Raw genomic sequence first — 26,930 nt, forward strand, 5'->3', positions numbered from 1 at the left:
CTGAATGCATTGCTGCAGAAATCTGTTTTATGTTTAACTGTTCAATCAACCAAACATAAAAGCGCACTGTGTAACTTTTTCTGGTAGACGGTCCGCCACCTGCTTGTTTCCATCGAGATGATTTTACTTTGCTTACTTTGGAATGTTCCACAGTATAGCAATAAATGTTATTTTGCATGAATTCAATTACATGTGTTTTTATTGCAATTTAAAAAAAAAAAATAGCTTGAAAAACATATATACTTCATGTGCATATCCTTGCCAATCCATGGATCTGACCTGTACCTCGGCATAATGGGGTCATCTGCTTGCGTCCATGGAGACAGATAAATTTAGATTTAAGAGGTAGGACAGGAAAAGTAATACTGTCTCCATGGAAACAAGCCACACTGTAACCGATGTTGATTATAATATTTTTAATTTTCAGGAAAGAATGGCCTGTGGGAACTATTTGTAAATTTCCTAAGTAGACATAACCATAACTTTTGAAAATGCAGACATCTTGTTACGAAACACGGTTGTAAACTTAGCTCTAAAGGTGAGCCTCCTTTTTCCAGGGGTCAGAGGTCAGGGTGCACTGGTATTTTCCATGTCACACGTTTAGTGGACATGCTGTAAACTGGGCTGACACAGTTAGTGTGTCTTGTTATGTGAATGCTGGAAAGTACCTTTAAATCATGCTCAATTTAAGATGAACACTTCAAGAGAGATGTTTTTATTGTTATGTTTTGATCAACAGCAGTGGCACAGTTGTTAAGTGTTTACCTGTCAATCAGAGGGTAACACAACAAGTCAGACTGAGACCTTCATACAGTCAACTGTATAAGAGCTTCATTATATGGGTTTAAATTTACATCAAATTACAGCCACATTTTATCATTAAAATTACATTTGTTTTTACTGCAGATTTTATGGCACTATAGTCACCAATAAAAATGGTCTTTTTGGCTATTACCGAACTGGCTCTTGCACCAAACGAAAATATGACGAGCCCACTGAGTTCCATGTTTTTTAAGATATTTCTGAGCAATAAAAATCCACCTGCAATGAAATCAATGTTGGAATACTTGTACTTACTCTGCAACATTAAGCCCTGGCAGTAATATCTCCATGGAGACAAGCAGGTGGCATACCTTCCACCAGAAAATGTACACACTGCACTAGAGATAGACAGATATATTGAGCCGATATTTGGACTTTTGAGCATATCACCTATCAGTCTTAAATCTCCAGCACAAGCTGATATTTTGTTTTGGCCAACCTGTTGTCTAAAGAGTACACATAAAGTTTTATTTGAACAAGTTAAGGCAATGCTCAAATCCTCAAAACATGACTACGTAGTCCTCAAAGTTCAAAGTTAGCTTTATTGTCAGTTTTTTCACATGTACTAGATATATAAAGGCATCGAAATTATGTTTCTCTCCATCCCATGCACACAAACACAAAAAATCCCATATCTCTAACCACTACAGTAGTGTTCTAGTCAAGAACGCACTAATTGAGACCAAGACCTGTCTGAAACCACAGGGCCCAGAGACAAGGACTAGACCAAGACCTCTGAGGGTCGAGACTGAGGCAAGACTGAGACTTTTAAAAGCCGAGACTGAGACAAGACTGAGACCACAGCCCACAGAGACCAAATCGAGACCATCTTTTGTCATTTTTAACATTTATTTTTATTTTGCAGTTATTTTGGCACATATGTATATCGATGTTTTTATAAATCTATCTCCACTTCATCACTCGAGTGTTGGACCTCGAGACTGACACAAGACCGAGTCCAAGCACATTCAAGATCGAGACAGAACTGTGTCCAAGCGCCTTCAAGACCGAGACGAGACCGAGTCCAAGCACTTTCAAGACTGAGACAAGACCGAGTCCAAGCACCTTCAAGACTGAGACGAGACAGAGTCCAAGCACTTTCAAGACCGAGACAAGACCGAGACCAAGTACCTTCAACACTGAGACGAGGCCGTGTCCAAGCGCCTTCAAGGCTGAGACAAGACCAAGTCCAAGCACCTACAAGACTGAGACAAGACCTAGCCCAAGGGCCTTCTAGAGCGAGACAAGACTGAGTCCAAGCACTTTCAAGACTGAGACAAAACTGAGTCCAAATGCCTTCAAGACCAAGACAAGACCGAGTCCAAGCATGGTCGAGTCCGAGACAAGATCAAGACTGTAAAAAAAATAGACAAGCCTCGAGTACTACAGCCCTACATTACAGTAACCATAGATAAATACATAAAGCTAAAAACACGAGTGTACGGTGCAGCGCATTTCAAGTCAGATCAAGTATCAGCAGCAGTAGTTCTCATGAAGGCCTGTGGTAAAAGGGGAATGTTGGTTCACAGTCATGAGTTAAAATGACATAATTTGGCAAAAATAATTCAAATCGGCCTTATATATCGGCACAAAAATATCGGCAGAGCTTATTGGCCATTAGTCGCTCTGAATTTTAAACCATAATATCAGCATGCTCTTGTGGTGTCCAGGTAACATCTATGCAGTTACCTCTACATAATCACAACTGCTGCCCATGTCCAACCATTTTTTGTCAAATCTTAAATATAGTTATGAAATGTTAACTGTTTTGAAATGAATAGTCTAGCGTGTCTTTGGGGTCGCACTTTAAACCCAACCCATTTTCCATTAAACAGCAGAATCAGCTCTCATGCTTTAGTGTATTTGGTCACCGAATTCTGGTCCAGCTGGGATCGTAATCGGATCTGCATGGACTCGGTACAAGGCCGGGGGGTATATTTAGCCCATAGCACAGACACAGGCATGAGAGCAGCCCCGAGGCTAAATACAAGCGCTGATCTGAGGTCTGCTAAAGTTAGCTCCAACTCCGAGGTGAGAAGTGAGTCCCGCCATATTTGCTCCCATAAATAAGACACTGGCGCGGATCCGGCAGCAGCAATTTACACCCGCTGGCCTCTGCTGGATCCAGCCCAGGGGGGAGAGGCCAGGCGCTCATTACTTTACCGCAATATTCAAGTAATTAAAGACGCACTATGTAACTTTTCTGGCAGAGCGTCCGTCAGCTGTTCGTCTTGAGGTTTTATAACTTAAGTGGAGCATTATAATTTTACATTTTGCTCATCGCCAGCCGCATTATTCATCTGTGACGACTTTGTATTTATTTATTTATTTGTTTATCTGTTCGTTTATTTCGCGTTTTTTTTTTTTTTTTTTTTTTAATGGGACATAGTGTCATCTATATTGACATCAGTGCAGTCGTATCAACACAAACAAGAACAAAACAAAATTAATAACAAGTAAAAAACATTGTAAAACATTTTTAATTTAACATAAGATTTTGTACTACTGTATTTACATGTGGGGACCAGTGGTGTAAGAAGTACTCAAGTAAAAGTAAAAATATCTACTTAAGTAAAAGTGTTGAAGTACCTGTTAAAAATGTACTGTGTAAGTAAGTGTTTTACGCAGAGTTTGAAGTTGTATAAAGCTTCAAATGTTGGGATTTTGTTACAGATTTGTGCTGAATTTAGTTCCAACAGAAACAACTGACTTAACTGTTTTTATTTGTACAACTTTGTTTGCTCAAATTATAAATGTGTTAAAAATAAACTCCTCACCAGGTCTCAAACTATCATCAAAATACTTAGAAAGTACAGACACCTGCTCTCAGATGTAGTGAAGTAAAAGTAAAAAGTATCCACTGTAAAATGTACTTAGACAAAGTATAGATACCAAAATTTTTTTACATACCATATTTTCGGACTATAAGTTGCACTTTTTTTCATGGTTTGGGTGTTTCCTGCGACTTATACTCTGGTGCGACTTATATATTAAAATTTTCACACTGAAGTCACTTACTTTGCTCTACTGTGCATGTCTCCTGCAGAAAAAGCTGCTGTCTTGCTGCAAGAAGTGAAGCATTCAGCCGAAAACGGTAATCAAGCAGCAGAAAGAAAGTTTGGAGTGAACGAGAAACTTGTGAGGGACTGGCGGAAAGTGGGGATGGAGAACACAGCTTCACGGGAACTGGGAGAGTGAACCATGTAACTTTCCTGGAAGTCATTGGATGGATCAACAAAGCCTGGACTTCAGTGACAACAGAAACCATCGTGTCGGGATTCAGAAATAATTCTAACTGGAACTGATGCTGAGTCTGACGACAGCTACGCAGAAGAGAAAGCAGCACTCCATTTACCTCCAGAGGTCACTAAGTTACTCAGAAGTGACACAGAGGATGAAGAATTGAATGTATTCAGTGATTTGGAGTGAGATGGAGAGTTTGGTAAACTTGTTCTGTTCTGTTGTTTATGTTATAGTTTATCTGAAGAACTGTTCATATGTGACGTTAACAGTCTGTTGTTCTCTGTTCTATTGTTTTTACTAGAACTTGCCTTTCAAGATGAAATGTTGGTTCCTGATCTCTGATTTTATAAAATAAATTTCCCCCAAAAAGTGCGACTTATATATGTTTTTGCCTTCTTCATTACGCATTTTTTGGTTGGTGCAACTTATACTCTGGAGCGCCTTAGTCCGAAAAATACAGTAAGTAGTATGTGGTGAGGACAGTGAGTAACTGTTTAATACTGGCCACGCTTCTTCATTATACCATTTCTCGAAAGCCACCAGCGGATTTTCATTCATGTGTTTTTAATGTTGAAAAGTGGCTATGTGGCTTTTGTGAAGCTTACATTCTAACACAATTATTTTAACAATCGCAAGTAAATACAGACTTTGGGGCAGAGATAAACGGTAGATAAAACAGTACCTTTTTGTACTAAAGTTTTGAACACAAGCCTTCTTAAACATGCATGAACCACAATAAAAATAATGAAATAAAACTTCAAGCAAGTTTATCATGAAGGAACACTGTTAAGAATAAATGGTCATTAAAGTTGATTTTACATATTGTAATGTAAGTTCCAGAGTATGGCATTAAACCTGCAGATGAGACCACCCCACGTCAACAGATCATAAATACAGTGAAGAAATTAAAGGTCCTAACTTACATAAAATTGACTCTTTAAGACATGTTAGAACGTTGTTACTTCATCAAAAACAGACCACAGGAGTTGTGTTTTGTTTCATTCACACATGTCTGAGTAACCCTTTGTTATTAGTTTGTTTACATCTCCAAAGCTCAAAATGCTCTGTTCCACCTTGTGATGTCATTTAGTAGTAGTTTTCAAGTTAATAGCTCTTTACCTTTAGTTCAGTAAAGACTGGCAATTCCAGAACTGAAATCATCCAAATAATTCTAGTGAAGGTGTGTAGAGTTTAAACACAGTGGAGCACACATTCATGACATCACAAGTTGGAACAAAGTGTACTGAGTGTGTGCAGGGTTTGTGTGTTAAACATGTGTCAATGCAAAACACAACTCTCAGTACATTTTTGATGAGGAAACGATATTATATTGTGTAACTTTTCTGGTCGGGGGTCTGCCACATGGAGATAATTTTGCTTTGCCCAAAAGGTTTCACAGTATGGCTTTAAACTCATCTATGTTGCATTTATTCAATTAAGGGGATCTTACTGGTCAAAAATACAGTACAATACTGAAAAAAAAAATGCATTCCTACTGTGACTGAGCTCACCTCTCCACAGATCTGACCTGTAACTTGGTCTGGAGGCATTAGGGGCTTGTCTACATGGAAATAGATAAGTTTAATGCCATACTGTGGGACATTCTAGACAAAGTAATAACATTTTCATGAAGACGAGCAGGTGACAGACCCCCAACCGAAAAGTTACATATCCTCCTGGTACCCGAAGAAAAAATGGTGTTGCAATATATATTTTTGGGGATTTTCTATCTATTTGGAGGTAAATAAACACCTTAGCTTTTAGATTGTGTTAATTTTATTTTTGTTAATAATTTTACAACATGTCCTCTCTAATGGACACGGGTGATATTTTGGTGTTAAATCCATGTGAAGTTAACAACAAAAACAACTTTTTTGATGGCCAACATCTCTGACAGGTTTCTGCATTCGCCTTAAAAAGTTTTAGACTCCTTTTTAATTTTTACTTTTTTTAATCATAGTGTAGCCACAAACTAACTCCTATTGAGTAGGGTGACCAGATGTCCCTATTTACCCGGGACAGTCCCAGTTTTGAGTCCTGTGTCCCTTATCCCAGCCAAAACCAGTGATTTGTCCCAGTTTTACACAAGAAATGTCACAGGTTCTCTATTTTTGACCAATCTGATCCTTGCCAACAGTAAACAGAGACATAAATTGTCATTTGTTTAGGTAAAATACAGAAAAGTTACTTAAAAATTACCAAAACATAAAGAAAATGTGACTATACCGACTCACGTGTTAGTCACGAATGAGCCGAGTGCAAAATGGTTCTCCTTAATTACGCACTTAGTTCATAATTTTATTATCACCAATCACCACAAACTGGGGAAGTCCCATTTTTTTTATTTTGAAAATGTTGTTGTCACCCTAGAATTGAGTTAATTTTTATCGTTCATTCAGGCAGAGGAACCTAGTCCCACCATTAAGAGTCTTAAAATACTTAAAAGAGACTGGTTAACGCGGTTTCCACTATAATCCCATTTTACATTAGAACGCACTACTGTATTTACATGTGGGGACCAGTGGTGGAAGAAGTACTCAAGTAAAAGTAAAAATATCACATGAAAAATCTACTTAAGTAAAAGTGTTGAAGTACCTGTTAAAAAATGTACTGCAGAAGTGTCTCATGCAGATTCTGAGATTTTGATACAGATTTGTGCTGAATTTTGTTCAACAGAAACAACTGACTTAACAGTTTTTATTTGTACAACTTTGTTAGCTCAAATTATAAATGTGTTTAAAATAAATCCCAACTACCACAAACTGGGGAAGTCCCAGTTTTTATTTTGAAAATGTTGTCACCCTAGAATTGAGTTCATTTTTTATCTTGGACATGATAGTACTCTATAATCCCCGGCCCTGTTTTGGCAGAGGAACCTAGTCCCCTCATTAAGAGTCTATCTCAAAACACTTAAAAGAGACTGGTTAAGGCAGTGTCCACTACAATAGACACACAAGAATGGGCCAGGCCTCAGGAGGATATTGCACCTTTAAGTACAGTAAGTAAATAACATAATATAAGCCCTTTAAGTGGCATTTCCAATAATATAAATTTATTGGTAAGAAAAAAATGATTGATTATTCGTTTTTTGTCAACATCAGCCTCACGTAGGAGTGTTTTTCAGCTTTCTGACACATGGACTTTATGATAGTTATTCTGTCGCACCTTGAACACTTCTGTGCTGACTCATGTAATATTATTGTTGACTCACCTCTTCTGCGTAAAAGCACTGAGCACGTGTCTGTTTGAAGTGTTATTGTGCAAAGGAAACCACAAAGCCTCACTTCAGATACAAACTTCTGCTCCGCTCAGCTGAACCCAGATCAGGCGTGATGCTCCGGGAGTGTGCTGCCCTCTGCTGGACACACTCTGTAAATACAAGCCTGGTTATAGTTGAATGGTTTTGAGAACATTTTAAGAATACAATAGAATTCCAAAATATTTTTGCTTTATTGTAAATGTTAGCAGCAACTGGGGTATAGTAGTACTTGTTTTGAAAGTACAGTAGTAGTAGTAGTAGTAGTATGAGGAAAATAATAATCATTATAATGTATCAGACTTCTATACACTGAAAAAATTTAAATTAAGTAAAAATGACTTTAGAATTAAGAACATTTTACTTATTTGAGTAGATTCAACTGAACAAGTAAAATGATCTACCAATGAAATAAGTGTGTTTTTATTCATTCAAGCAACATTCGATTTTGTTTCTTATTTTAAGTCCAAAAAGTTGTTGCTTTTCTTATTTTAAGTGTAGGGATATTTATTTTCATATTTTAAGCACAAAAAGTCTTTTTCCACTGGCAGATCGTTTTACTTGTCAAGTGAAATTTATTCAAATCATGATAAAACTTTTGTAATTCAAGTCATCTTAACGTGACTAGATTTAGTTTTTTGCAGTGTAGCACTTTTTTGAAATATTAGGCCTACATACTACATACCAGAGGTGGGACTTGCAAGTCGTGACTTGGACTCGAGTCAGACTTGAGTATTTTTAGGACTTGAGAATTGACTTGGTAAAATTGACAATGAATTGGGGCTCGATTTTGACTTGAAGGTCAATGACTTGGGACTTGACGTAGACTTGAGCTCTGTAACTTGAGAAGACTTGATGCTTCTCCTAAAAATATATATGTTCTCTTTCTTTCAGTTGATAAATGCAGTGCTGAATTTTACAGGAACAAACTGGAACATGTCAACTTCTGTTTGTTACTTAGTAACTGAAGTACTGTGATATTGTATCATCAAATGTACTACAGTAATATACAGAACTACAGAGAACATGATTCTTCCATTTCAGTGCAGACTACTTGACAAAATAACTGTTAATAAGCACTTTAAAATCTGAATTCTTTCTATTCTGACCTTAATAATTTGCACTCTTGTCAAGACATTTAAAAAGGAAAAATAGCATTTCTACAACTCTTGTAAAAATACTCATATACCATGACTATTTAAGTACAGTTTAGTTTAAAAGTCATATAAATAGCAAAAATTTAAGATATATTTGGTATATTTTTGGTTTAAAGACTTGAAATGACTTGAAGCTCAAAGCAGATACTTGGGCTTGACTTGGACTTATGGGCCAGTAACTCGAGACTCGACTTGGACTTGTCTGTATTTGACTTGGGACTTGACTCAGTCTTGAGGTCAAAAACTTGAGACTTACTTGAGACTTGCAAAACAACGACTTGGTCCCACCTGTGCGACATAGTATGAATTAAAGATTCTATATTATGCAAAACTGACTCTTGTGAGCTTTAAGTCATGTTATAATGTTGTTACCTACCTGGGGTTAATAGCTCCTTTTACCTTTTGTTCAGTACAAATTGGCAGTTCCAGAGCTGAAATGATCCAGATGTTCCTAGTGAAGGTGTATGGAGTTTAAAAACACATTGGAGCACTTCCTGTATCACTACATGACATCACAAGGTGTTGTTGCAGTGTTTTTTGTTTGAGAGAAGAACTCAGCCTGGGTTTGAAACTTTCCATTCTCTCTCTCTATACTGTTGTTTGCCTGAAAAGTTACACAGAATAGCATAAAATTTTGCAATCTCCATGGAGACAAGTAGATAATCCAACTTTTTTTTTTTCTTTTTTAGCAACATGAACATCAATAATTAAAGAAATGAAAAAATAAAGAAAATATTCCAGGTAAAGCAATAATTTACAAAATATTTAAAAAATATTTAGGCTGATTCATCCTCCAATTTCACTTCGTGGAAACCGTCTGACCTCACAGCATTAGAATTTGTTTGCTCGACGGTAGGCGGGTACTTTTTTCATTTAACCAGTCGCTGCTATTTGGTCTAATGCACTGCTAACGGGGCTAACTGGTATATTAAGCTTTTCCCAAATCTCGTAGGAAGAAGGATAATAACGTCTTTCCCCTCGATAAAATTCACCAAACATTCTCTTTGTTCCGGCTTTAAATCCTCCATCTCGGGAATCGTTGCCAACACAGAATGTCTGGCTCTTCTCTGATTGGCTGGTGCCCGAACTCTCACTTTTAGGGTGCTTGCAAACCATCTAGTGCAGGGGTGCTCAATACGTTGATCGCGATCTACCAGTCGATCGCCAGGGTCGTGTGGGTAGATCATCGTGTCTCGTCTCGGACTCGTGTTTGGACTCGGTCTTGTTCTCTCACTCAAGGTCTGACACTCAACAAGTGCGATCATATTTCATTACGGCCGCTGCTGTTGGCAATAAATTTGTACCGGGGTGCTCTATTTGTATTCTATGGCACATCACAAACACACACGCTCCCTATGCACGGCTCGTCTGCAACAGCGTGTGCCCTCGTGTACCAGCGTGCATCACAGGGCAGGTTAAACTTTCTAAACATCCTACCTGTCCATCTGCCTCACGTCAGCACGCCGCCCCTCGCCTTTTCACGCTCTCGCTCCTTCCTGCGTACAGCGAACACAAGCCCCTTCCACAGTGCGGCTGATTAGAAGAGCAAGACAAAACGTGAAGCAAAAACGAGTCTAAATTTGTGTTACAGTGTTGGCACAAAGCAGGTCTACAGCATAGAGCAGATCTACAGAACAGACCTACTGCCACATTTGGCTGAAGTTTGCCTAACAAAAGTGCACAAATGCATCTGTGTTTGTCACGATGTGCGTTTGGTTTGGTAAACGTGCAGAGGCTGGTAAATATCACTGCAAAACCAGAAAAGAATGCAACTCCAATTTGGAACTTTAAAAAACAGGTTTAAAAATCTTCCTTCACTTTTTTCACAGTTTTGTGTAAAGTGCCAGAGGAAGTTCTCTTAAAGAAGGGGTTCTCAAACTGTGGGTGAGGGTCCAAAAAAGGGGCAGAGTGTTTCAGTGCAGTTTGCTTGGCTTTGTATTAGGTAGATCTTTATGACTTGGTCATTTTTTAAGTAGCTCGCATGCTGAAAAAGTGTGAGCACCCCTGATCTAGTGTATTCCGTTTTCTGACCTAGTCCCTGGAGAGAAATGAAACTGAGGAGACACCAGCCTGGCTAAGGTGACAGACCCTCCTCGAGAAAATTTAGATAGTGCAGCTTTAAGGGGATAAAAAATGAACTGGGCCTATTGTAGTAGCAGACTGCAGGAACAGAAGCTGCATTAATAGCTTATAATTTTCAAGCTGTAACTTAAGTCATTAGACAGTTACTAAAGAGGAAGACGGAATTTTCAATAACAATAATTACCTGCAGTACATGTGGTAATTAGTCATGAGAAAGTATTTGCAGTACAGCAGCACAATATGAACAGTGTTGTCACAATACTGATTCTGATACCACGATGATAATAAACACACTCTCTCTTTAGACAATAGAATGTGATTTTCAAGATTAAATCACAACAGTACTTTCTTTTTCTATTGTGGTTTTATATCTGTGTGGTCCAGTAGGTTCCACAGTGGTTTAATGGGTGTATACTAGTCTATGTGCTCTTCTACTTGTTCTGATACAGCTCAAGATCATTCTAAAACTCACTTATTTGGAAATTAAGTGAGTTTTAAATTGAAAGCCTTTATTGCAAGAGGTACTATATTACGCAAAATTGCCTCTTGTGAGCTTTAAGTCATGTTGGAATGTTGTTACTCCCTCCAAAACAGACCTGGAGTTGTGTTTTGTTTCATTCACACATGTTTGACTAATTGTATTATAGTTATTTAGTTAGTCTACGTCTCCAAAGCTCAAAATGTCCTGTTCCAACTTGTGATGTCATGTAGAGGTATATAGTTTACAAGTTAACTCCTTCATTTTACCGTTTACTCCAGGGTTGAAATTATCTAAATGATTCTAGTGAAGGTGTGTGGGGTTTAAAAACACAGTGGAGCACTTCCTGTATTAGGCCTACCACATGACATCAGTATTTTCTGTCTGAGAGAAGAACTCAGGCTAAATTTGCAGGGTTTGTGTGTTAAATATATATGAATGAAACAAAATAAACTCTAGGTCTTTTTGTGATGAGGAAACAACATTATAACAGATCATAAAATGGCGTAATATGGGCCCTGCCTTTTAAAATAGTTTCTAACTTTGTGAGTGTTTGATATTTTTCTTTTTCTCAATGAACTGCACCCCTTTTTCACCAGTGGCGGAGATAGCAATTTAGGGGCCCTAGGCGAACTTGAGTTTGGGGCCCTCACTATAATGCACCGTTTCTTTGTTTTTTGTTGTTGTGTTTTTTTTATATATTTATTGTCTGTTTTTCCACATTGTTCTTGAGTCATGCATATCTCTGTTAATTTGAATTATGATGGATTGGAAACTTATTACTTTGGTAACCTACTAGATAACCAAAATTGAAAGTAGTTAAATTTTTTGCTTGTACAGTTACATGTTTGTTTACATCTTTTGCATTTTTTTTTTCTTATCATTATTGTGTAAAACTACTGTATTTTTCGGACTATAAGTCGCACTTTTTTTCATGGTTTGGGTGTTTCCTGTGACTTACAGTATATATTAAAATTTTCACACTGACAGCTGCGAGAGGCTCTAGTCTTGTGTGTCAGTATCTGTTACTCCTATTACTCCTGTATCACTGTCACTTCGCTATACTGCACATGTCTCCTGCAGAAAAAACCTCTGTCCTGTTGCAAGTACTGAAATATTCAGCCAAAAATTGAAATTGAACAACAAAAACAAAGTTTGGAGTGAGAAACTTGTGAGGGACTGGCAAAAGGCGGGGATGGAGAACACAACTTCATGGGAATCAGGAGGATGCACCATACAACTTTCCTGGAAGTCACTGGATGAATCGACAAAGTCTGGACTTCAGTGACATCAAAACCATCCTGTCGGGATTCAGATAAGCTGGAATAATTCTATCTGGAACTGATGCTGAGTCTGATGACAGCTACACAGAAGGGGAAGCGGAGCTCCATTTACCTCATGGATCTATGGTTTACCTCCAGATGTCACGAAGTTGCTCAGAAGTGACACGGGGATGAAGAATTGAATGGATTTAGTGATTTGGAGTGAGATGGAGAGTTTGGTAAACTTGTTCTGTTCTGTTGTTTATGTTATAGTTTATCTGAAGAACTGTTCATACGTGACTTTACAATCTGTTGTTCTCTGTTCTATTGTTATTACTAGAACTTGCTTTCAAGATGAAATGTCAGTTCCTGGTCTCTGATTTTATAAAGTAAATTTAACCCAAAAAGTGTGACTTATAGTCCGCTGTGACTTATATATGTTTTTTTCTTCTTCATTACACATTTTTTGGCTGGTGTGACTTTTACTCCGGAGCGACTTATAGTCCGAAAAATATGGTACTCTCATTTAATGTCATATTGAGAGAAAATTAAATTGCTCTGAGTCCTTAGCCATTAGTGGCACTGAGGGCAATTGGTTGGGGGGTTAGGCAGTCATGTACTTTTGCCTCATGGTAGCACCGCCTCTGCTGTTCATAAGCACCCTTCTAAAGCATCACGCCTGGACTATTGTAATTCTTTATATGTAGGGTTAGATCAGGGCTCCCTGCAGTGCTTACAACACGTCCAGAATGCTGCAGCTCGTCTGCTGACAAATACTAAGAAACGTGAACACATCACACCTGTTCTGTGTGACCTGCACTGGCTCCCTATCTTATATCGGGTGCAGTTTAAAATGTTATTAATTGTTTTCAAATGTTTGCACTCTATGGGTCCAGTCTATTTGAGGGAGTTACTGCAGCTTTATACTCCACCAAGAGCCCTGAGATCAGCTGACCAGCTCCTGTTGGTCGTGCCCAAAACTAGGCTCAAGACGAGAGGTGACAGAGTCTTTTCTTTGGCAGCGCCCAGACTGTGGAACAACCTTCCTCTTCCTGTCACATCCTCTCAGTCTGTAACAGTTTAAGACGAGACTGAAAACTCTCCTCTTCTCCTTGGTGTTTAGTCCGAGCTAGTCAGGTTATCTTGGTGTTTTTACTGTAGTTACACGTTATCTGTAAATATGTATATGGAACTGTTTCTTTTTTTGTTGACTTGTATGTGAAGCACTTTGGTCAGCTGAAGTTATTTTAAATGTGGTGTATAAATAAAATTGATTTGAATTGAATAATGCGATTCAGGAAAGGTTGCTTCTGTCCTGTGAATGTGACTTTTTTAGTATGGATACCAGCTGAGTATCTAGTTTCAATAGTAATTTTAGTATAGATTAATATCCAATTTTCAGTACTTTACTTTCGATAATGAACAAATGAATTTCTTAACACACATTTAAAGGGATGACATTTTATTTCAGCTCAATACTCTGTACACGTCATATATTTTACACAACTCTTTCAAAATAAAAGCACAGATCTCCATGTCCTTTTGTCCCACACAGACGGAGGACACGAATAAATAAATACGTGCGTTTGTCCACATCCTCACAGTGACGAGACACAGGACCAATCAGGGAGAAATAAATAAACCGAAAAGAAAACCCCCAGAACAGCAGAAGAAGACACGGGGCTCAGAAACCAAGGCACTGTAGCAGGAACAGCTGTGGGACATTGGACGCATGTGCTTATGGACTACACACATTTTCATTGGAAAGATTCACCACAAAATCTTCAAGGTTTCTCATCGACTTTGACTCAAATGTTAAAGATGCACTGTGGAATTTTCTTTTGGAGGTTTGACGTTTGATTGTTTCCATGGAGATGTTGTTGTCAAAGGTTCTATATTACACAAAATTGACTCTTGTGAGCTTTAAGTCACGTTAAAATGCCATTACCTCCTCGAAAACAGACCTGGAGTTGTGTTTTGTTTCGTTCACACGTGTTTGAGTAACTTCCTGTGTTACTGCGTGACATCACAAGGTGGAACAGCATTTTCAGTTTGAGGGGAAAACTCAAAAACATGTGTGAATCAAAGAAAAAACTCAACTCCAGGTCTGTTTGCGATGAGGAAACAACATCATAACATAGATCAGAAAATAGCTTAATATCGGCCCTTTAAGTTACAGGTCAGATCTGTGGAGAGGCGACCCGCTCATAGTCAGGATGCATGTTTTTGAGCATGAAAATATATATGTAATGAAGTTAATGCTAGATAGATATGTTTAATATTATACTGTGGAACATTCCAGGTAAAGTGGTAAGCAGTAACATCTCCATGGAGACGAACAGGTAGCAGAAAAGTGACATAGTGCACCTTTAAAATAAGTGCAATGACAAGATTAAAGTGTAAAGGGCCATTAAACACTTTTTATCTATCTGTATTCAGCCAGACAAAATATTCTATTTAAAGGGACAGTTAGAAATTTTGGACATTTTCAAAAAGTGTCTCCACACGTTTCCAACACTCAGCCTCACTAGGAAATGAGGTCCTATGTTCAAAATTCTAAACTGTCCATTTAAAAATTTCAATTAAAAATGTCTTCAGATAATGGCCGGATACTATGTTAATTCAGAAGAGTTTCCCAAAATTTACAATATTTTTTCTAGAGATTCAATCAAAGTTCATGACCTGCCCTAGGCCCAGATATGAGGTATTTTTGGCATTCAAATATTAAAATCTGATCCAAATGTCTAGCGTATGAAGTCTTGTCAACAAACACTTGCTACAAAAAGAAATGAGCAGAGTTGCTATGATGATCTCTCCTTATTCTGTATTTTTTTTTAAACAATCTAAGCCAAAGTCAGTGAGAAAAACTGTCATGCAATTTTGTAGGGGCACACAAACCTTCACCACAACATCTGGACTTTTAAAATTAGAATTTCAGATTTTATGATTCAACTCCTGCATAAGCCATAAACTGTGTGACGCACTGGGGCTAATTATAAACATAACATATGCACATTATGGTAATTAAAGCAGGATTCCTCATCAGCGCATCAGGCAAAGCAGAAGGGACAGACTTGACTTCTTTTCAATGTGCATTTTACATAGGCAACAAAATCATTGGTACATCACTGAATATTGAACATTTTTGAGATTGTTTTTAGGAAATATTTGGGAAATCTGGAAAATGTGCAAATATAAACCAGAACAAAATATCTTTATAGAAGATCTCTAGACTTCCCATAACATCCATAATACACTGGTCACTTTATTAGGCACTGATTAACCATTCGAACTAAACCAGGACTAAACTAGGACTAAACCAGGACTAAACTAGGACTAAACCAGGACTAAACCAGGACTACACTAGGATTAAACCAAGACTACACTAGGACTAAACCAGAATTAAACTAAACTAAGATTGAACCATAACTTAACAAAGAAGTAAGAAGTGCTTAATAGGGACTAAACCTGGATTAAACCAGGATTAGACCTGGCCTAAACCTGGACTAAACCAGGACTAAACCAGGACTAAGACTGAACCATAATTTAACCAGGAATTAACAAGGACTAAACAGGAACTCAGGACTAAACTAAACTAGGAATTAACCATAATTGAACTAAAAACGAACAAGGACTAAGCAGGAACTAAACAAGTACTAAACAAGGACTAAACCAGGACTAAACCAGGACTAAGTCAGGATTAAACCAACCTATGATTGAACCACAATTTAACCAAGAATCATCAAGGACTAAACAGGAACTAAACCAGGACTAAACAAGATCTCACCCAGTCCAGGACTAAATCAAGCCTAAACTAATTTTTTCTGATCCCAGAAGTTTCAACATTAACCATAACCTGTGCCTAATAAAGTGGCTGGTGATCCCTCTAAACTTTGGTGCAAAAACCCTTCACATTCAAAACCTGCCTTCTCGTGATTACAGTGTGTGTAAAGTGTAGAAATTTGATTGATTTTATTTCGAAATGCATGCGACGTAACCAAAACCATAATTTCATTTGATATAAAAATTGCACTTACTATCGCATGCCGCGGAACTGGAATATTTTAAACATTTCTCTTATTTTGAAAAGCAAAGAAAAACGCGAATTTGTGATCGAGAACAGTGGAAGAGACAGCTCTTTCCTCTTTCATGTTGTTCCCTGAGAAAAATAAAAACATGATTTTTCTTCTCTGTGTTTAATATGTTACATTATGGACTGAAGGCTATTCCATAAAACACCTGCAGGGGGCGCCTTGGTGACTCAAATAAAGTGGAGCAAATACAAAGTACTTTTGGTCAATTTAACTCTTAAAAAAAAAAAAAAAAAACATGTAAATGTCTAATGTGCACTATGTAACTTTTTGGTTGGGGGTCCGTCACCTTCTTGTTTCCATGGAGATGTCATTGCGCTGCCTGGAATGTTCTAAATTATGTCATTTACAGCTCTACTTTATATTTATTCGATTACAGGTGATTTTACAGCTCAGAAATACTCAGTTTTGTCTCCATGATGATAAAAAGGTTTAACGTCATACTGTGAAATGTCTCTGACAAAGCATTTGATGGACCCTCCACCAGAAAGTTACACAATTCACCTTTAAATTAGCACCCTAGTTTTTATATCTTGTTTTGAGTAGTTTTATAGTTTGGAATGTTTTCAGATAGTTATTTTTTTCATATTTTAGGCCAAATGATTACAAAAGGCTTAAGACTCTTGTAGGTCAGGGGTCTCTGTGAGCTCCCCAGTGGATTTCACACTTAAACTTACAACACAAAAAATCAAATATGATTCATCACAAGCCTAGTACTATTGTGAATGTATTCTTCAGGTGCATTTTGTACACTGGGAAATGGATAATAGTTCTAGTCTTCTAATCTTCTAGGCAGGCCCGTCGACATAAATTAATAAGGAAGAGGCCCCCTAGAACCCTGGGGCCCCGGAACAACAGACCTGTTTGTCCCACTCGTGTCTACGGCCCTGCTTCTAGGGCTCGTCTCTGCTGTTATATGGACTCAGTTTCTAGTGACTGTTTACAAAATGGCAGAGAGCTACTACTGTAGAGTATAAGTAGCTGTCAGCTCTTAAAATATCTTGTGGAATATGAATGTCTTTTGGTGAATACATTAAAAACTACTCAAACCAAGATATTCTGAATTGAGGTTGGTTTAAATGCGCATTGTGTAAATTTTCTGGTGGAGGAGGGTCCGTCACCTGCTTTTTCTATGAATATGTCTTTGCTCTGCCTGGAATGTTCCACATTATAACATTAAACAGCTCTACTTTACTTTTTTTCAGTTACAGGCGGTTTTATCACTCTAAAACAGGGGTCTCCAAACTTTTTCCTCGTGTGAGCTACTTTTTGTAAAATGAAAATGCGGGAGAACTACAAATTTTAGAGGTTGCCAGAAATTTTGTAAATACAAGAGCCATGGTAATCTGAAAATGAAGTACAGTTAGATGTCTATAAAACATAAATCAGTAATCAGTGCACAAATTTAGGCATCAAAATTATACATTTGCAAATGAAATAGGCATTTAATTAATCAAATATGAGTTATTCAGCGCAATATGTATAATAATTTCCTTTGGCGAGCTACTTGGAAGGGGTTGGAAAGCTACTGGTAACTCCTGAGCTACAGATTGGAGACCCCTGCTCTAAGATCTGACCCGTAACTTGGTCTGATTTGGTCTTCATGATGATAAAAAGGTTTATTACCGTACTGTGAAACATTCCAGACAAAGTAATAACACATGCATGGAGCAAAAGTTACACAATGCACCTTGAAATAATGTACAAATGCAACCTAACTTTACCAGATTATCTTATTTTATGAAATAGCCCTCTAATAAATTATATTTAAACCTTAAATCAGCTCAGCTTTTGAATCACTAATTTGTATAAAACTTCATCAAGACTCATGTGAAAACGAAAAAAATGATTGTCCTTCAGTCCCAAAACGTTGCACAAACTGAACCATGCGTCTCTCTATAGTACTATGCATACAGTAAGTAACACTTTGCAGTAGCAGCAGCAGCAGCAAAAAACAGCAGAATAAACCATCTCCAGAACCAGCTCCATTTTACATGTCCTTATTGTGCGTGTCCATTTACACAAAGATCCAAGTTCCTCCTCTGTTTCCAGTCTTTTCACGGAGGGACACTGCAAAACATAATCTCTTTTCACATTTGTTATCATCAGACTTGAATGCAGAATTTAGTTTTGGAGCAATTTTGTGTCTTTATTTCGTTATGATATTGTTTCTGTGTCTTCTGCTTTCTGCTTGTTTCCCTGGAGATGTTATTTCTCTACCTGGAATAGTCTTGTAACGATACTAAAAGGACTCGATACTCAATACCGATTCCGATACAGATACAATAGAGCATAATTTTCAACATTTTACGTGGTCCATGGTCCTGATTCAGCTCAAGATCATTCTAAAACTATTCAGGAAAGGTTCATTTCTGTCCTGTGAATGTGACTTTTTTAGTATCGATACTTGCTCAAATGAGTTGTATCTGGTTTTCGATATTTTTGACAACCTTAACCTGGTATGTTCCGCAGTACGGCATTAAATACTATATCTATACGAAGACAAGCAGGTGCTAAAGTCCGGGAGAAGCTGTAACTGAAGCATAAAAATGCATGAAAGATAATGCTGTACTGTGGAACATTCAATACAACTCAATAATATTAATAACAAGCAGGTAGCAGTGGACACCAGAAAGTGCGATTTTCTTATTCTACCAAATTGGGTTTAAAAAAAGAGAGTCACAAATTTAAATTCAGGTCATATTAAATCCAAAAAGCAAAACTAAAATTCTGAATTCAAGTGATTTGACAAATGTAAGCTGTCCTTTTTTGCAGTGCTTGTTTGCTTTAGGGCCTGAGAAAACAGTTCGTCCGGAGAATGGAAACTTGCTCGGAATAGAACCCGGGGGGCGAGGAGAGGAGCGATGCGATTGGTCGGTCTGTTCCCTGGGTTGCAGAGGTTGTAAGGTCAAAGGGTGAGCGGGGGCAGAGGTCAGTGGGGTTCGTGCCGCTGTAGCGCCTCCTGTAGTTTCTTGCGGTAAACAGCGTATTTCTGCTCCACGACCCTAACGCGCTCCGACTCCTCCTTTTCCAGGATTCCCAGAAAGTTTGTTAGCTCGGGGACGGAGAAGGCGTGCCACTGCGGAGGAGATAAAAAAAACAAAAAACACAAAGACAAATATGTTAGTCAATATGAAGGAATTAAAGCTGCACTGTGTCACTTTTCTGGTTCCTGGCTCCATGAAGATGCATCTGCTTTGCCAGGAATGTTCCACAGTATGGCATTAGACTTATATTTATTTCAATAACACAAGGGCAAATATGTTACTCAAAAGTGTTGGGAGTAATGTGTTATAAAAGTAATGAATTACTGTAATACATTGCTTTTTGCTGTAACGCAGTAACGTAAGGCATTACAGGGGGAAAAAACTGTAATATTTTACTCAGTACAAACATCAGTAACGCGCGTGACAATGCTTTTTTGAACTGGATTGAAGTGGTGGGTTTTTCGTTTTTCTTCATACAAATTTGCTAAAATCACTGCAATATCGGCAACGGTGAAACACCATAGTTCCGAATGTCAGGACGAGCCCGGAGGTGCGCCCACGTAGACCGTTGGGTGACCGCAGGTGAAAGGACTGACACAGAACTCTGCACCGCACAGGGCTAATTGCAATCCTACATTCCAAGTCTTAGTTCAAGATTAGTCCTGGTTTAGTCCTGGTTTAGTCCTGGTTTACTCCTAGTTCAGTCCTGGTTCAGCTCTGGTTCAGCTCTGGTTTAGTCCTGGTTTAGTTCTGGGTTAGTCCTGGTTTAGACCTGGTTCATTCCTAGTTTAGTCCTGGTTCAGTCCATATACGGTGCAAATGTTTGGCATCTTGGCACAGTTCTTTTGGTGAGAGTAACATAAAGTCTTAAGAGTAACATAAATAGTCGTGTAATTTTTTACATTTTAAATACAGTAATATTGTAATGTAATGAATTACTTTAAAATGACAGTAACAAGTCATAAATAACATATTACAGTTTTGAAGTCCCCAGAAAAAAGTTTGGGAAAACACTGCTGTACACTATAGACTTGGCAATGCCTTTAACTTAGTAGTAATTGATTTGTAGAGAAAATATTTCCAGCCGTAGTCATTTATAAAATGTAGTTATAAACAGTAGATATGGTTCCTTCAGTCATTCAATATTAGCATTTATTTATCACTCTTAAAGTAGTTTTTCAGACAGTCACAGGCATGCGCATGCAGGTTTATTATAAAAAAAACTCTGTAATACTCCTTTAAACATAGCCATAATGAAAGGTCATATATTATGCAAAATTGACTCTTGTGAGTTTTAAGTCATGTTATAATATTGTTACCTCCTCAAAAAACACACCTCAAAATGCTCTGAAACAAAGCTTAAAAATCTGGGTATGTTTTTGATAAAGAAACAACATTATAACATAGATCAGCATGGAGCCCTCACCTCCACCTCTCCAGTCTCATTCTCTTTCAGGACAAAGCTGAGCGCCTCTGTGTCTGGACCGGCGAGCAGCCTCAACAGCAGGGGGCGCTCCCACAGAGGCAGCTTCTGGAACAGGTCTGGAAACAACAAATATGGGTGAGTGTAAAGTAAATTTAAATTACATCATTTGAGGAAAATAATCAAAATCTGCCCCACATATCAGCTCAAAAATATCGTGCCATGTTTCTAAACGTCTTCTGGCAAGCGTGAATAGAACCTATTTTTGAGCCTCACCCTGTCCGTCTCTGTGGGTCTGCCTGTAGAGGGCGAACTTGCAGGGGTTGTCCAGGACGGTCAACATCTTGAGCAGCCCCTGGATGACCTCTCGTGTGGTGTTGAGGGAGCTGATGTGGAGCTGCTTCACACAGTCACACGGCAGGTAGAAGGAAGTACGCTTCTCTGACCCCAAACACTGCTCCGTGTCTCCCTCGGCGCGCAGCCGAGCGTTCTGCCCATCCACAGCCTGGACGGTGACGGGTCGACTCAACCTCAGGCGCACTTTGATGAAGCCGTGATAGGAGCCGTTTGAAGACTGGACAAAAGAGAAAATCAAATGTAAACAATGAAAGACAGGGAATTTGACTTGACTTGAGTATTATCTGTTACACAAAGATGCAGTTGTAGGGAGTATTATCTGTTACCCAAGGACACATTGTTGCACAGTTGTATAGTTGTATAAGTATTATCTGTTATGTAAGGGGAGTTGTCATACAGTTGTAGGGAGTATTATCTGTTACATAAAGGTGCATTTGTTGTACAGTTGTAGGGAGTATTATCTGTTACATAAAGGTGCATTTGTTGTACAGTTGTAGGGAGTATTATCTGTTACATAAGGCTGAGTTGTTGTACAGTTGCAGGGAGTATTTTATTATATAAGGTTGAGTTGTTGTACAGTTGTAGGGAGTATTATATTATATAAGGCTGAGTTATTGTACAGTTGTAGGGAGTATTTTATTATATAAGGCTGAGTTGTTGTACAGTTGTAGGGAGTATTATATGAATGTAGTCCTGTATCTCTCACAGTTTGAGTAATACATGCCTGAAGAGGTTTCATATGCCATCCGTGCATGTTTGAATCATCTAGAAATCTCTCCTGGGCCCTATTCAAACTTCCTTTACCTGTACAATGTTCAGCCCACAAGTCTACACCACCCATGCTCCCACATGGCCATTTTTATTATCTTACAAAAGCAGGATACAAAACAATGCACTAGTTCACAAGTTCAGAGGCCTAAGGAATGTTCAGTCAAAACTGCTCATACACTTAGAGGAAAATAAGAACTGTGTAGTGACTTAATGTTCCCTGATGGTGTATTTCTCATGGATATAAAGTACTTGGTCTTTTAGGCTCCATTCAGACTGCAGCCTGAAGTGACCCAAATCAGATTTTTTCGCCCCTATGCGACCTGTATCTAATCTTTTAATGACAGTCTGAACGACACAGATTCGATTTTTTTCAAATACGTCCCAGGCCGCTTGGATATGTGCTCCTCAAACTGATACATATCCGATCTTTTGACATGCAACTTCAGTCTGAACGGCCAGGTCGCATTCATCCCACCTACATGCCAGGCTTGGAGTCTAGTCAATGAAGGGAAAGCAAGGTTACGAGTTTATTAATATTTGGGGGGATCGCTGTATTCAGGCCAAATTGGAGGGGCCTTTTCAGAACCGGACAGTTTTTGAAATGATTGCCAAAGAAATGTCGCATGGCTACAGGCGTCCTGGCTCCAATGTCAACAATAAATAAAGAGCCTGTGAGCCAAATACAAAGAAGCGAAAGACTCAGACAAACGAAGCGGCCATGGACATGTAACCTGGCCATTTTACCAAGAACTGGACCATATTTTTGGAGACAAGCCCAACGTTTAAGCGACTTCCCTAAACACTGAGCTAGCTCGCTGTGCATGCCAGGCATTTAAAGTTCACCCTGGAGATCACATACAAGTCGCATTTTTTTGCATTCTAGTTGCATTTTATTTTTTCTAAATAAAACCAAAAATAAGAAGAAAAAAAAACAAAAAACATTTTGTGTTCTTATGTACTTTATCTTCTTGGGTTCTTTTTAAAGACAGGACACTAAAGTGTATTTACCTTGTTGACATGTTTCGGCTAAATAAACTGGTACACTGGTATATATACTTTACTGTATTGTCTTTAAAAAGAACCCAAGCAGTTAAAACTAATTTTTATTTTATTCTTCATTATTTGTCTCTAAAACCAAAATGAAAAAACAGATAATGATTTAAAAATTTTTTTTTTTCAGTTTTCAATTTTGTATTTAAATGAATAATGAAAAAAACAATAATGGACGTTTCCCGTTTAATCCAATTTTGACCCTTACAGACTGAACCAGGACTGAACCAGGACTAAACTAGGACTAAATCAGGACTAAACTAGGACTAAACCAGGACTGAACAAGGACTAAACAGGAGTAAAACAGGACTAAACCAGGACTAAACTAGGACTAAAACAGGACTGAACTAGGACTAAAACAGGACTGATCCCTGACTCAGGGTTCTCCCTCTCTCTCTCAACTCCAAGATTACAAATATCCATATAGCATTTATTCATTACAGGTGTTTCTGTGCTCAAAAATACAATAATTTCTTCTGTGAGGAGGGGGCGACTCTCCACAGATCTGACAAATCAATAACATTTCCAGTTCGGAGACATCAGGTGGCGGAACATCCACTAAAAATGTTCTGCAGGGCACCTTTAAAGACAGAGTGTGTTTGTGTGTGTTTTGCTCTCACCAGTTTCATGCCATTCTCAGGCACTTGTGAGTTGTACTCCTCTATCCTCTGCCGCACCTCCTCCTCTGACAGATCCTTCGTTCCTCCTTCCTCTTCCTCTTTTGTTTCAACCTGAAAATGAAAAAACACACAAATGTTTCAAAACTGCACTTACACTTCTCACTATCACCAGCAGAGGGCAGTGCATCTCACAACTATGCACGACTATATTAACTGTTTATGGGCATTAAAAGAGGAAAATTTTAACGGAAGAAAGCTTGACAAAAATGTAAAATGTCAGTCAAAACAAAATGAAAATGCAAAAAATATTTATGTAAGTAGACTTAGACTTTACTGATCCACAAGGGAAATTATTTGGACAATATTTGGGCACAGTAGGTCACACATATAATAATAATAAAGAGTAAAAAATATAAACGGTCATAATAAATTCTAAATAAGTAGTAAAAAAAAGATTGCAAGAGACAAGTGTCAAATAAGAGATAATTATAAATGTATCTGTACAAGTCAAAATACAATAGAAAGATAAGTAATACAATAGAAACACAGTTTTATACAAGTTTGTGTTATTTTTAGGCTCCAAAGTAAAGCAGGTTAATAATATTTTCCCTATAACACACACACACAGATAAATAAAAACAGCTCACTGTGACTAAATCAGACCACTGCAATGTCCACATCTAGGATTAAAACAGAACTAAAACAAGATTAAACCAGGACTGAACTAGGACTAAAACAGGACTAAACCAATTTCCCGTTTCATCCAGTTTTGACCCTTACAGACAGAACCAGGACTGAACCAGGACTAAATCAAAACTGATCTCAGGACTGATACCAGAACTGAACCAGAACTAAACCAGGATTGAACTAGGACTAAAACAGGACTAAACCAGGACTAAACCAGGATTAAAGCAGGACTTCTCCAAGGACTGAACCCTGAGGACTAACCAGGATTAAACCAGGACTTAACTAGGACTAAAACAGGACTAAACCAGGGCTTCTCCAAGGAATGGATCAGGAGGACTAAACCAGGACTAAACCAGGACTGAACTAGGACTAAAACAAGACTAAACCAGGACTGAAATAAGATTAAAACAGGACTAAACTAGTTTTCTATTTCATTCAATTTTGACCCTTACAGCCAGGACTGAAACAGGACTAAACCAGAACTAAACCAGGACTAAACCAGGACTGATCCAGGAGGACTAAAACAGGACTGAACCAGGATTAAACCAGGATTAAACCAGGACTGAACCAGGACTAACAGAGGACTAAAACAGTACTGAATTTGGACTAAAACAGGACTAAACCAGGACTTCTGCAAGGACTGAACTAAGACTAAACCAGGACTGCATCTAATTGTAAAACATTCTACTGAACACAAATACAGAAGAAAGAACCGAGTCTGTCAATATAAAACAGCCCTTATTCATTTCATTGTTTAAAATGCTGTTCTAAATTGTAAAAATGCCTTAAAATTGATACATGCAATTTGCTAAGTGTTTGTGAGAGCGATAGGAACAAGTTAGACAAATTTAAATCTCTACTTTCACAGCCTGAAAACCAGCCTGAGGAACCTAAATACTTCAGAGTTTGTGATGAGGAAACAACATTCTAACACAGATCAGAAAATAGTGTAATATAAGCTCTCTCAGTATTTTATTTTGATGTCTTTCTTCAGTACAATCTGCAGACACTGGCGTGAGCTTCAGGTCATGTGACTCAGTGTTGATGACGTCACAGAGCTGAGGTCATGTGAGTCAGTTCAAACCCGAGGCCCAAACACTAGCTGGAGTCAAGTTCACTGAACGACCTGAATACAACAAGGACTGCTGTGAGCTGTCTCCTGCTGAACATGATCTCAGCTCTTTTATGACGATGAATATTAAATGTGCAATATGACACTTTTCTGTCACCTGCTTCATGTCAGTACTCTCACTGCAAAGATCCACATTATGACATTAAACATATCTATTTCCCTACAGTCAATTAGGCCTATGTGACAAAAACAGACCATGTTACAAGTTATATCTGTGAAGAGGAGACACCACTCGCAGTATTTTTCGCACTTTTTTCATGGTTTGGGTGTTTCCTGCAACTTATACTCCAGTGCGACTTATATATTAAAATTTTCAGACTGACACTGTCACACTGTCACTGTCACTTGGCTCTACTGTGCATGTCTCCTGCAGAAAGAGCCTCTGTCCTGGGATCAATCGCACCATTACATCTGTACTAATGAGAATTTTCAAAAGTGACTTCAGTGATACCGAAACCATCGTGTCAGGATTCAGAAAAGCCGGAATAATTCTAACTGGAACTGATGCTGAGTCTGACGACAGCTACACAGAAGAGGAAGCGGCGCTCTGTTTACCTCCAGAGGTTGTGGAGTTGCTCAGAGGATGAAGAATTGAATAGATTTGGTGATTTGGAGTGAGATGGAGAGTTTGGTAAATTGTTCTGTTCTGTTTATGTTATAGTTATTTGAAGAACTGTTCATATGTGACGTTAACAGTCTGTTGTTTTCTCTTCTATTTTTATTACTAGAACTTGACTTTCAAGATGAAATGTCGAGTCCTGCTCTCTGATTCTATAAAATAAATTTCCCCCAAAAAGTGCGACTTATGGTCCAGTGTGACTTATGTATGTTACTGTTGGTTTGCTGTGTCTGATGAGGAGAGACTGGAGTATTTGTGTAAATGTAATGTTTTCAAGCTGGCTCAGTTTGTGTTAAAACTGGCCTGGGACCTCCTCAAGAGGACACATTATGTTTGATGTGTGATCTGTCTGCTTATTGTTTTATGTGTCTTGTAAGCCCATGCAGGCTGGGCACCAACTAAATGGTGCATGACACTAAATAAGTCAAATAAACTAAACTAAACTAAACTGTTTTTTTCTTCTTCATTCCACATTTTCTTGCTGGTGTGACGTATACTCCGGAGTCACTTATAGTCCAAAAAAATACAGTAATGCTTTTTTTTTCAATGTAATTATGAGCAATAAAATCCATAATTAGGAAGATGTACAAGTCTAATAGCATACATTGGAACATTCCAGGCAAAGCAATAACATCTCCATGGAGATGAGCACTGACAATTAACAGCTGTATAAGTACAAACATCACGCACCATTCAGCATCAGCATTGGACAGTCCTAAAGAATGCATATTACGCTTGACTTATAATCTATGACATCTGTGGATCATTATGTTATCATTTGCACATTTTATATCACAATATTCATCTAATAAAGGAAACAAATCAGCTGACTTCCACGTTAGAAAACTGTAGTGCCCAACAGAAGCTGATATCACTGTAAATGTCATCACAAC

At 38.1% G+C, this 26,930-nt stretch overlaps 2 protein-coding genes across 3 annotated transcripts in view; both read right to left on the reverse strand.

The window, feature by feature from the left end:
* ikbke (inhibitor of nuclear factor kappa B kinase subunit epsilon) overlaps positions 1-26,930 on the reverse strand; it is a 257,205-nt gene that overhangs the window by 112,170 nt on the left and 118,105 nt on the right. The window lies entirely within an intron of this gene.
* Positions 13,746-26,930, reverse strand: part of rassf5 (Ras association domain family member 5) — a 98,587-nt gene continuing 85,402 nt past the window's right edge. For both annotated transcript variants that reach the window (XM_055160454.1, XM_055160455.1), the window contains 4 exons: positions 23,600-23,710; positions 21,078-21,375; positions 20,805-20,920; positions 13,746-19,470 (listed from right to left, as the gene is read on the reverse strand). In XM_055160454.1, the coding sequence (XP_055016429.1) occupies positions 19,324-19,470; positions 20,805-20,920; positions 21,078-21,375; positions 23,600-23,710 (672 nt within the window). In that variant the 3' untranslated portion in view covers positions 13,746-19,323. The remainder of the gene's footprint in view (positions 19,471-20,804; positions 20,921-21,077; positions 21,376-23,599; positions 23,711-26,930) is intronic.

This window comes from Boleophthalmus pectinirostris, unplaced genomic scaffold, assembly GCF_026225935.1.
Source record: "Boleophthalmus pectinirostris isolate CB_2022bp ecotype Guang Dong unplaced genomic scaffold, ASM2622593v1 HiC_scaffold_3, whole genome shotgun sequence".
NCBI lineage: Eukaryota > Metazoa > Chordata > Actinopteri > Gobiiformes > Gobiidae > Boleophthalmus > Boleophthalmus pectinirostris.